Here is a 12,886-nt window from a genome sequence, read left to right as displayed (position 1 = left end):
AGGGAATTGTGTCCACCCGCAACATACAATACTTGGATTTCAACTTCACGACGAAGGATATTGGACTTCAGACAATGCAAGTTCAACTTCGCGACGAAGGGACCGCTGCTTGTCAACAACAACTTCTCAATTTCAGAGCCAATTTCAACTTCACAACGAAGGATATTGGACTCCAGACAACGCAAGTTCAACTTCACGACGAAGGGACCGCTGCTTGTCAACAACAACTTCTCAATTTCAGAGCCAATTTCAACTTCACAACGAAGGATATTGGTCTTCAGACAACGCAAGTTCAACTTCACGACGAAGGGACCGCTGCTTGTCAACAACAACTTCCCAATCTCATAGCCAATTTCAACTTCACAACGAAGGATATTGGACTCCAGACAACGCAAGTTCAACTTCACGACGAAGGGACCGCTGCTTGTCAATAACAACTTCCCAATCTCAGAGCCAATTTCAACTTCACAACGAAGGATATTGGACTCCAGACAACGCAAGTTCAATTTCACGACGAAGGGACCGCTGCTTGTCAATAAAATTTCATTCAGATTCAATTTCAACTTCACAACGAAGGATATTGGACTCGAGACAACACAAGTTCAACTTCACAACGAAGGGACGGCTGGTTGTCAACAAACAATTTCCCGGTTCCAGAGCCAATTTCAACTTCACGACGGAGGATATTGGACTTGGAACAATGCTACCTACTTGGATTTCAACTTCACGACGAAGGATATCCAACTCAAAGAAGGATTATTTGCCATCAAAATTATCGAGTTCGACTCCATTCAGCTCGATGACACATCAATCGCACTACTTTCCGGTTGCAGTCGAGGTTTTCAAGTCGAGGAGAGGACCTGGGTTAGCCGTGCCTTAGTGACAAGCAAACATTTTCAAACAGCATAGCTTAAGTCAAGAAAAAGCTATCTGTCAATGAAGATTTCTCAGTTCTATTCCGATCCAAGGTCTTTAAACCGAGAAGAAGACCGAAGGGTAACGGGAAGCCACATGCTGATTCAAATTCCGAACTACGGCTTTAATTTCATATCATTTCAAGATGAACTCGACTTCACGATGGAGGAGTCATCCGTAACTCAATTCGACAGGGAATTATTGAAACATCAGAGTTAATTTTCAACTCCACTGAACGAAAAGTGTGTCTTTTAATCTTTGCCCTATCCTCGTTACACGACTATGGGCAAAGAGGGGCAGCTGTCAACACACATTTTCGTCCTACTAGGATTCAAACTCCTAAAAATAGGATAAAAGTTTGCTAGGATTCAAACTCCTAAAAATAGGATAGAGTTCTACTAAGATTTAAATTCCTAAAGATAGGATCCACAAGCACTATAAATAGCCATTGTAACTCACCATTGTAACACACAATTTACACCCAAAACATAGAGGAAAGCACGGGAAGATACAAAGGCAAATCTATTGTAAAGAATTCGAAAAGGAAATAAAAGGTAGCATTTTCTTTTTTCTTTCTTTTGCATGTGCACTTTATTTTTCTTGAGATTTGGTTCGAATAACCCAAAACGTGGGTTGCGCCGATGACCAAAATGGGTAGGGTTTCGAAGTTTCGAACCTAGATCTACCCCGAGGCTTATTTTGAAAAACCGGTTTGATTTTCGGTTAAAAAAGGGGAAAAGCTTTTTAAAAATCTATATTAGTCCCTTTATTTATTATATGGATATTTTATTCATTTATTTTTATTATTCATGTTATTATTATTATATGTATATATATATATTTTAGATTATTCTCATTCTTTTACTATATTTTATTATTATTATATATATACATTTCTTTAATATTCTACTTATAAGTCTATTATTACTATATATATTGTAATTATCTTTATCTAGTCATATATTTTTTATACTTTTAATAGTTTATTTATATACCTATTATTAATATATATATATTCTTAATTATTTTTATTTGATTATTATTTTTTATTTACGTAATATATCTTATAACTTTATATATATATATATATATATATATTTTATTATTTTTGTTTTTTATTTATTATTATTATATTATTTTAAAAAAAACCTTGTGTCTTTATCATTATTATTATTAAACATTATATTATATATTACTAACCTAGAGGACCCATTTTTGTCTTATTTCTGACTAAAGCCCCTCACTTTCGGTGAAGTGAGAGGGTAACTTTTCTATTTTTAAATATTTGGTGTATATATATAGCTTATTTATTTTATTAATACTTTGATGTATATATATATATTTTTTTTCTTTTTTCAAATATTACTATATATAATTATTACTTTACTATTTTTTTTCTTTATCTTATTTATTTTATTTTATTTTTTTATTTTTCCCTTTTATCTTATCTGTTTTCTTTACCTTGTTTATCTAACACATTTCTCGATTTTTTAAGGATATTTTCAAATCAATCAAGGGTAAGTAATTGGGGTCGAAACTTTACCTTTTAATTTAACTTGTTATTTTTCTTAATTAAGAAAACTGGAAATTACGTAGTACCGAAAGGGCGGTTCAAGGGTGCTAATCCTTCCTTGACCGTAACCGACTCCCGAGCCCGACATATTTCTGGGGCCCAACCGAAAGACGGTTGCGACAATTATTTAAAGCATAAACTAATTTATTATTAAATCATATGATAAAACATAAAAAAATTCAACACTCCAATTAAATATAAACATTTTTTTCTTGGACTTAAAAAAGTGATAAATTATTGACCAGTTTAAGTTTGGAATAAAGTTGGTTTAGTTCTTGAGCCATCAAATTAATAGGGTTGATTTGGTCAAAGCTTTTGATTGGGGGAACCTTGAAGCATATATTGAAGGTGTCAATGTTGTTCTTAATGGTGTAAAATTAGGGGTTCTTTTTAATGTTGTCGTTATTGCTTTGGTTTATACTATAGGATGTCATTGAAAGCGACAAATAAGGTTTATAAGGTAACTTAAAGAAAATAGACTATTGACTAGGCTTTTTCCTATTCTAAAGATGGCTTAAGATCCCATCATATTTTTCTTCCTTATTTTTAATTTTTTAAATAAATATTGTTTAATGTATTAAAGTATTTGATAAAAACAATTTTAAAAAATAATATAATTAAAAAAATATTTATCGTATTATACATTAAAAGTGTGGTTGTACAGTACACTGTAATTATATGAAAATATAATTACTAACATAATAATATGTGAGTGAGTGTAATTATAAGAAAGCTTAACTCTTTAAACATGTTTGAGTGTTAGGGTGTAATTAGATCTTAATTCTTCAGTTATATTTGATAGTAAAAATTATAATTATACAGTCAAATTAATTTAAATTTTAAAATAATATCAATTATAAAATTAAAGAATGTAACTACTCGTGCAATTGTAACAATTCTCACCTTTTTCATCTAAGAATTGAAGAGTGTGGATGGAAGCTCATTTACATCAAATTCAACAAGCCTATAAACCATAATGGTTGTCCAAACATGCAATAAAGGTATAATTGCATATAATTATATCCGACTTCAATATTTATGTGACTTTTCAAACGCTCACTAAATAATAAGTGGGTCTTTGTTTATTTATTATTTTTATAAAAAATTAAAATGATTTTTCATCAAATATATTTTTAAAAGTTCTATTATTAAAAATATTCACTTTCAGATATTGATTTTTTTTTGAAACGTTGTCAAACAACGCCTTAAAAGCTTAAAATTCTATTTGTTTGTGTGTACTAAAACCAGAACAATAATGACGTTGGGGAAAGAAAGAAGACGAAATAGTAGGTACAAGTGTGAACTAAAGATGATATGATATACATTGAAACAATACATTTAAGGAAAACAACAACAACAACAAAACCCTATTCCCATATGTAATGGGGTTAGGGGAGGTATGGTAGTAGGCTGTCCCCAACGCCAGGTTGAGAGCAGCTTCCGTGGAAGATCTCCTACAGTCAGAAAAATTTAAAAATAAAGATAAAATACAATGTATGTATAAATAAATAAAGAAATAAATAAATACATAGTTAAACAGTCTTCATATGCAATCTTCATATGCGCCTCTGTAATTGGAAGTTATCCCTGCGTACAAATCTCTGCATATAGACAAAAAATGTAAGTCCCGAATAAATTTAAAAGACGAAACATGAGAAGGATATACAGAAGTCAGTGGTTGCAAGCTACGATAAAGGAATAATGTCAAATGGGTTAAAACATAAACTAATGCAACAATACTCCGCTATCCTATTTCTAATCCTTCAAAAATTCCCATGACAGAAACACATTAAAAGTAGAAGTCAAGAAAATTACTATAAAGGCATTAAAAAGAAGGCAGAGCTGCTACACCCTATGGCTGTGACCCACACTACTCTGCTACCCTGGTCTTAAGTCTTCATACTTTCCTATCAGAGGTCATGTCCTCGGTAAGGGCTAAATCATTCAAATCAGATCTTAAGCAATCTACCCACTTCCTCCTTGGTCGTCCTCTCTTTCTGGCACCGTCGACTATAATCGACTCTACCTTCCTGACCGCATCCGACTATTGTCTCCTATGGACATGCCCAAACCACCGTAGTCTTCCCTCTCTCAATTTTTCGGATACAGACATCACCCCCAAGGCCATCCCAATTGCAGAGTTTGGAGTCATTTCCCACAGAGTCTTACCACATGTCCATCGAAGCATTCTCATTTATGCGACCTCCATCCTCCTTATGTGATCCTTCTTGATTGCCCAACATTCTGATCCATACATCAGCGTTGGTCTTATTGCCACTCTATAAAATTTTCCCTTAAGTTTTAGAGGTACCTTCTTGTCACACAAAACTCCAGTAGCTGCCCTCCACTTTAGCCATCCCGCCTTTATACGGTGCGTTACATCATCATCTACACCCCCATCTTTATGTATCATAGACCCTAGATACTTGAAACAATCCTTAGAGGGGAGAACGTGTCCTTCGATGCATACGTCTACATCTTCATCGTTTTGGTTCCCACTGAAGTTTGAACATAAATACTCTGTCTTTTCAATATTGATCCTTAGACTTTTTTCTTCCAAAGCTTTCTTCCAGATATCCAGTCTACTATTCAACTCAGTTTTTGTTTCAGCAACTAGGACAATGTCGTTAGCGAAAAGCATACACCATGGAACACCGTCTGGTGTCGCACAATAGATGTCGTCCATAATCAAGGCGAAGATGTAAGGGCTAAGAGCCGCCCCTGATGGAGTCCGATTTCTACTGGGAAAGCCTCTGTGTCCCCAACTGTAGTCCTGACATATGTAGTAGATCGACAGTACATATCACGAATCGCCCGAATATAAGCAGTTGGGATTCGTCTCGTTTCCAAGGTCTTCCAGATCGTATTGCGGGGAACGCTATCATACGCCTTCTCAAGGTCAATGAACGCCATGTGAAGATCTCTATTTTTTCCCTATATTTCTCCATAAGCCGTCGAAGTAGATACAGTTGCTTGAATCCAATACCTCTAGAGAGAATAATATTTTCTTTTACCGGTGAGAGCACTTGATGGGTTCACAAGCGTTGTTATGTTAATTTTAAAAAGAAAAAAACAATGACCTCTTTTTGTTACCTTATGTAAACGAGAGAGGAAGTCACGTTAATCTTTCGGTTAACACAATTAATATTGTATTTTTTAAAATATATATTTTTAAAAGATCTAGATTTAAATTTACGCACACATACAAAGTTATTTGAATCTAGATCATCAAGGGAGAAATGAAATTCTTTTAACCACTAAGACCACTCCAAAAGTTCTAAAAATATTAACCTTGAAATAATATTACATAAAAATAATAATTCAAATATATTTAAACGCATCATCTTTTAGTTTATGAGTGAAATATAATATGAACAAATAAGATATTATATTAAATTATTTATATTAATCAACATTTTTTATTAGATTTAAATTGTAAAATCATTACAATTCACTCAATTTTAGTATTTTATCAAACTTCAATAATTCCAGATTTGCAAATTTAAAAGAATAATTAATGGAATTCATATTTTTATTTTATCACACAATTTATACTAAATAAGAAATATAGAAAAGGACGTGTTTATCAGTAGAGTTTCTACTGGAATTGCACATGAAGTAGATCATATATAAGAGATGAGGTTTTATTTGATTTGATCCTATCTATCTTCATGAATAAAAGAAACAAATAATGCACTCTTTATAAAGAGTATAAATACATGAAATTCCCAGTATCCTAAAACTCAATATATATATTTCTAAAAAAAGTTGTATCCAAAATATTCTCCAAACATTTCTATAAAACTCATATTTACAACATAAACCTCAATAGTTACAAATATTACAAAAATAATTACGTATCTCTAAAATAATAATCTCTCGTAATTTTAAAAATTAAGACCTACATTATATTTACAGAGACAATAAACTTCATCACTAATAAAATAACATTGTCTTAAAAAAGATGGATTGAACTATGTAAATTCGAAAGAACTCAATCAGGGTTTTTATTATCTAATAAAGTTCAACCCATTTAACTAAATTTGCACTCATAAAGGATTATTGTAACAGTTTGGGAAAGACATCGAGTCGATGCTCGAATGATGAGTACCGACAGGAGAATTCTAAGGTGTTGGGTTAAATCAGTACAGATTTGGTTCTGTAGAAATGGATTTGGGGCCCAATTAGTAGGCCCTAGGGATGAAGTGGAAATCTCAAGAAAGGGGAAAGGGCTTGGGATGTAATTATTCCATTATGTTAAGCAAAATTTAGATTTGGCGTTATTTTAGAAGGGTTGGCCGTGAGTAGGAGCGGAAGAGAGAGAGCGCCGAGGGTAAGTTTAATTATTAAATCTAACACATAATCAACTTTCAAATCCAATTTATTTTATTTCTTTGGTTTTTAAATGCAAATTATATCTAAAAAGAGGTTTTCAATAATCTTTCTTTATCAGTTGATTTTATCAATGTTCGACCATGTCTAACCTTAAATGATTGACAGTGACTAAATCCTACTTCAAAATCAGTTTTTTTCCAAAAATTCAAATATACATATTTTCAAAATAAAAATTGTCGAGTTTAAAGAACGTTTTAACAAGTCTAAGATTCTAATTTCTAGATAACTTCTATCATATAAACAAAAGAATGTTTAAAAGAGAAAACAAATTTAACGAACTTGTAAACAAATTCAGCCATAATGTCTGAAAACCTTAATAGAACAGAGTTCATATAGAAACAAATGTTTGAAAGATTGATAGATCCTCTCCATGGAAGAATATACTCAGTCGACGAAAGTAGTAGCACTTGACCCGTCAACAACTATTTTCAGACCCTTTTTTTCGTTAATCAATATTAAAAAATCAAAGGATTTGACCAAAAGAAGTCAAGGTAGCTCAATTGGCTAGTCAAATTGTTTGATTGTGCTAAAGAAATTACACTCACAATTAACCTCAAATTCTTGTTTGACTGTGGAATTGGATGAAAAAGTTTTTGCAAACAAGATTTGTAAGTAGTTTTATTCTTAAAATTTTCATAGTATTTCATCTTAATTTCAAATTGAAACTCCTGAGTAACTTCTTTATATGAGATAAGCGTTGTTGAGCGCACGAGTATTTTGGACCTTAGTTCTTCATATAATCATAGCTAAAGATGGCAAACAGACACGCTAATGGCATTGATTACCATAGTTCTTAATAACAAGATTGAGTGATTCAAATGAAATTACCATAGTTACGTCCCACATCGCACTGGGAAAGCAAGTTAATAACTTTCCCTCATGTTTATAAAGCAACTGATAGCTGGCTTTCAAACTCTCGGAGCCGTCTAGTGAGCAGCGAACTATTCTTTCGCCTTTTACTAAAGAATATCGTGTGCTCTCCACTTCAAGCGGCATACGCCTATTTTTAGAAGGGTATTCCTTGTTGAATGCCCCCGTATCAATTCAAGTTTCCAATTTAATTAAAGAATTATCTGAAACGAAACAACCAAAGCCATGACGATATGCCTGCAATTTATTCATGAGACTCTGTTGCTAATGACCCATAACTGATGTCAACCAAATAACAAACGAACCCTTGAGGAGAAGCAGTGTAGTAATTCTACTAAATTAAATTTTCACTTTGAAAGAGGAACTGTGCAATGCCTTCTTTTTCACCAAAAAGGAAAAGAGAATGAAGCATCATCATGTTTACCACTGAAAGTATCATCCTCCATTATTGTAGCTACTGAGCTAATAAAGCTAAGAAATTCATGAACAATCTTTGTTAAGTTGCCTTAGATGTTTCGCAACATCAGTTATCATCTGTCGGTTCTACGGATTTCTTGCGTGCAACAAAATGCAATCTTTGCAAAACTCACCAACTCATCACCATTGATTCCTTCACTTAAGAGCTTTTGATCCACAATTTCAGTTAACAGGTTGTTTTCGACATGATTCAACACCAATTCTCTAAACGTGGCTTCCAGTTCCACCACATTGTGATCCCCAGATGGTCTTCTAGTCAAAAGCTCAAGTAATTGTATCCCAAAACTAAAAACATCAGCCTTTTCATTTATTTTGCATTCCAAAACCTCAGGTGCTACGTCCCCAACTATCCCTATTATAACAGATAGTTATTTTATAAGTTAGTTAGAGTTTAATAGTTTGTATAAATAGGTTACTTGTGTATTTGATTTTTATCCATCTTTAATAAACTTCAGGAAGTTTGATATGGTATCAGAAGTAATATTTCTTGCTTCCGCGTAAATAAGTCTTCCTTCTTGTTTTCTTTTCTGTAATATTTCTTTTCAGTTTCTTTTCTTCATGGGTGATCTAAATGATCTTTTTGATAATGGTAGCAATCCTTACTACCTTCATCAATCCGATAATCCAAGGATGGTTTTGGTTACTCAACCCTTAACCAACGACAATTATAATAGCTGGAAACGCTCCATGTTGATGGCGTTATCTGTTAAGGATAAGCTTGGCTTTGTGAATGGGTCAATTACTGCTCCTCCTATGACCTCAACAAAATTGCATAACGCTAGGACAAGAGCTAATAATCTTGTAAATTATTGGATCTTGAGTTCCGTTTCTAAGGAAATTGCAGCAAGTTTTCTTTATCACTCTACTGCTGATGCGATCTGGAGAGATCTTGAAGACAGGTTTCAACAGTCGAATGGGCCTCGTATCTTCCATCTCAAGAAGAAACTTGGCGAGTTAGCCCAGGGTTCAATGTTTGTTAGTACTTATTACACTCAGCTTAAAATCATATGGGATGAATTGGTTTCTGTCAAACCAGTTTGTTTTTGTTTGCAATGCACCTATGGAGGTGTTCGCAAGATGTTAAATGATAATTAAAAAGAGCAAATGATGCAGTTTTTAATGGGGCTTCATGAACAATATGCCATGTTCGTGCACAGATTTTATTGATGGATCCTCTGCCATCTATTATCAAGGTTTTTTTTTCTTTTTACAAGAAGAAAATCAAAGGTTGACATTGCTGTGTAGTTAAAGAATCAATGGAGCTGATTCTTTAACTACACAACAATATCAACAGCTTATTGCCATGCTCACTACACAATAGCAGGCTGCTTCTATTTCTGATCTTTCTTCCACATCCATAAATTCTTCCATGCAAGGCAAGATTTTGTCTTATGTTAATAGTTTACCTTCTTTTAGCAATAGTACCAATTGGATAATTGACTCAGGAGCTTCTAGACACATTTGTTGTTCTAACGTTTTTTTTTTGAAATTTGTCTCCTATTACAAGTGGTTCTATTATGCTTCCTAATAAGTCAATAGTTCCTGTTAGCTTTATTGGTACTGTTCGTTTGAATTCCAAATTTGTTCTTAAAAATGTTCTTTTCGTTCCTGAATTTAAGTTTAATCTTTTGGCCGTTAGCGAATTGTTTAAAGATTCTAATTTTACCATTTTATTTAACAAAGTTTGTTGTCTAATTCAGGACCTTTACCAGGTGATTGGGAAGGGTGATCTACATCAAGGATTATATTTGCTGCAATTATCGCCTAGTGATAGCTTGAATGATGTTAGCCATGTTTCAAATGACATGAAATCGAATGATGTTAATACTGTCAATTTTTGTTCTTGGCATAGTAGACTAGGTCATCCTAGTAATCGAGTGGTGTACTTGCTTAAAGATGTATTGAATCTTCCTGCCTTGAATAAAAATGGACCATGTTTTGTTTGTCCTCTTGCTAAACAACAAAGACTTCCTTTTCCTTCACCAGTTACATATTCTTCTCAATCTTTTGAACTTGTTCATTGTGATATTTGGGGTCCTTAATAACATGCAACTTATGATAACAAACGATATTTCTTAACCTTGGTAGATGATTATACTCGATCTACATGGACTTGTTGCAATTCAAGTCTGAAGTAACTTCAATTATTCCTAATTTCATTACCATGATAAAAAGGTAGTTTGGTTTTGATTTAAAGATCTTTTGATCTGATAATGCTCATGAGCTTAAGTTCACAGATTTGTTTTCTTCTCTTGGTATAATTCATCAGTTTTCTTGTGTAGAAACACCTCAGCAGAATGCTGTTGCTGAGAGGAAACATCAGCATCTGCTGGCAGTTGCTCCTGCATTTTATTTTCAGTCCAAAGTTCCAGTAAAGTTTTGGGGAGATTGCTTGCTTACTGCTACATATATCATTAATAAAATTCCTTCTGTCGTATTGAATAATAAATCTCCATATGAAATGTTGTTCAATAAAACACCCTCTTACTCGCATTTTAAAACCTTTGGATGTTTCCTTTTTGTTTCCACCCTTAAAGCTAACAGAGCCAAGTTTGCACCTCGAGCGTTTTATGGGATATTTCAAGGCTACGCTCTAGGGGTTGAAGGATACAAAGTTTACACTCTTCAAACACATTCTATAGTGGCGTCTTGAAATGTAGTTTTTCATGAAAATATATACCCTTTTCATTCCTTGAGTAGTGCTGATCCAGTTCTAGATCCTTTTCAATCCTTTTCTTTGCCAAAGGTTGTATCTGACTCTTCTTTAATTCATAGCTAAGATGCTCAGATTTCAAATTCTCAAATTACTCCTATATATTGACTGACAATGAGGTTCATGATGTTACTCAGCATGAAAGTGATAGTCAGGTTACTAATGATGACGTTGATCAAGATGAATCAAATACATATGCACCATCTCAAGAAGTTTCACATACGGTTGTTCATGTTGCACAAAATAATACTATACGCGTGGAAGGAGTTTCTAGGCGCTCGACCAGGGTTATTCAAAAACCTTCTTACCTTAATAGTTATTACTGCAATAATACATATTCCACTTGTGATTTCCCTATTGAAGACTATGTTTCAACTTCTAAACTTTCTCCTTCTTATGAATCATTTATTAGCAATGTTTCTGCTTCATATGAGCCTTCCTATTATCATCAGACAGTTAAGTATCCAGAATGGAGATCAGCCATGCACGATGAATTAAAGGCTATGGATGATCTTCAGACTTGGACAGTTGTCCCGCTTACAAAAGGAAAACAATCGATAGACTGCAAATGGGTTTATAGAATAAAGTACAAAGATGATGGCAAGATAGATAGGTGTATAAGGTTCGTTTTGTAGCTAAAGGTTTCACTCAAATTGAAGGTGTTGACTACACTGACACTTTCTCTCCTGTTGCTAAAATGAAATCTTTCAAAATTCTGCTTGCTTTGGCTGCTGTCAATGGCTGGCATCTTCCTCAATTAGATGTTAACAACGCATTTCTAACTGGGACTCTTGATGAAGTATATATGAGATTGCCACTTGGCTATAGTTCGAATAATTCAGGAAACATGGTGTGCAGGTTAAAAAGTCTGTTTATGGTCTGAAACAAGCATCCAGACAATGGTCCCATGCTTTTCTCAAGTTATTATCAGATTTGGATTTATTCAATCTCCATCAGAACATTCTCTTTTCACTAAGGGCTCAGGAGATGATTTTGTAGCACTTCTCGTTTATGTAACTGCATAAACGAAAGACCTCCATGGTAATCGCTCTGCTTCAAGTTTAGCGAAAGACCTCGATTAATAACAGGTCTAGAGAAAGCAATATGAAGATATTTAACTGCATTAGCAATATCCATTGCAATCTTCATTCTAGACTTCCATGGTAATGGCTCTGCTTCAAGTTTACCCTCACAAACATCAGACATTAATCTCTTGAGATTTCTATTACCACCAAACTTATACACAAGCACTGGATTTCGAGTCTCTACGCAGTATCCAACGAGTTTAAGAACATTCTTGTTAGCACTCATTTGTGAGCTAATCACAATATCAGTTATAGCCGTTTCGAGGCATTTGCTATAGCTCTGGTACCTTTTCACAGAAATCTCACGACCATGGAGAGAACCTTTGTATAACACGAAATGAATGTACCTTGAGATTTCCCGACCGGTGTCGAAGCCTTTTGTTGCTTGGCTAGGATTACATTTACCATTAGATGAGGCAATAAGTTTTTCTAGTAACATTCTTTCATGCTTCAAAAATAGTCCCTCATCCTTGCTTTGCCTTTTTATTCTGAGAAATGATCCGGTCTTGCTTCCCTTCGACATATAACAACCACAAACAAAGATACTAAATAAGAGAGACTAATACACTGGGAAAATGGTGATGAAGATATAATTTTCTTCAAATTGATTGCAATTGACAAAACTTTAATTATTATACAGAAATTAAAAGAGCATCCAGCTTGAGTTCTTCCTTGATAAAACATGTATAGTTTTATAGGTTAGAATTTCTTCCTCGTCCACCATAAAAATCCATCGAGTAAGAAAAGCTCTTGAAATATTGTAGGTGCCCATTTTAGATTTTTTTTCTTTCATTTGATCAATATCTTTCTCCTTCACCGATTAAGGTGACGCTAGATTCTTCGTCCCAAAGCTATAAT

The 12,886-nt window shown here is 33.6% G+C and overlaps 1 protein-coding gene and 1 non-coding gene across 2 annotated transcripts; one reads left to right on the top strand and one right to left on the bottom strand.

Annotated features, from left to right (window-relative positions):
* The first annotated feature begins 7,803 nt into the window (after window positions 1-7,803).
* Window positions 7,804-7,916, top strand: LOC120184676. Its single transcript, XR_005522058.1, has one exon. It is a non-coding gene; the product is annotated as a U5 spliceosomal RNA (small nuclear RNA).
* Window positions 7,917-8,172: 256 nt separating this feature from the next.
* On the bottom strand, window positions 8,173-12,598 carry LOC120184585 (non-functional pseudokinase ZED1-like). Its single transcript, XM_039189008.1, has 4 exons — window positions 11,946-12,598; window positions 10,519-10,572; window positions 9,934-9,994; window positions 8,173-8,582 (listed from the first exon to the last, which is right to left on the bottom strand). Exons 1-4 carry the CDS (start codon window positions 12,549-12,551, stop codon window positions 8,284-8,286), a joined length of 1,020 nt encoding a protein of 339 aa, XP_039044939.1. The 5' UTR covers window positions 12,552-12,598; the 3' UTR covers window positions 8,173-8,283.
* Between the last annotated feature and the right edge of the window lie 288 nt (window positions 12,599-12,886).

Source organism: Hibiscus syriacus, unplaced genomic scaffold (assembly GCF_006381635.1).
Source record: "Hibiscus syriacus cultivar Baekdansim isolate YM2019G1 unplaced genomic scaffold, ASM638163v2 tig00112925_pilon, whole genome shotgun sequence".
Taxonomy (NCBI): Eukaryota; Viridiplantae; Streptophyta; class Magnoliopsida; order Malvales; family Malvaceae; genus Hibiscus; species Hibiscus syriacus.
This window is presented reverse-complemented; position numbering and strand designations above follow the sequence as displayed.

What these genes read in the sequence shown, in the direction of transcription:
- LOC120184585 (XM_039189008.1), bottom strand. Translation starts at nt 12,551, where the DNA reads ATGTCGAAGGGAAGCAAGACCGGATCATTTCTCAGAATAAAAAGGCAA. An exon ending in AGCAACAGCATTCTGCTGAG is followed by an intron (nt 9,995 to 10,518) that starts GTGTTTCTACAC and finishes AGCTATCACTAG; the next exon opens with GCGATAATTGCAGCAAATAT. An exon ending in TTCCCAATCACCTGGTAAAG is followed by an intron (nt 8,583 to 9,933) that starts GTCCTGAATTAG and finishes CTGTTATAATAG; the next exon opens with GGATAGTTGGGGACGTAGCA.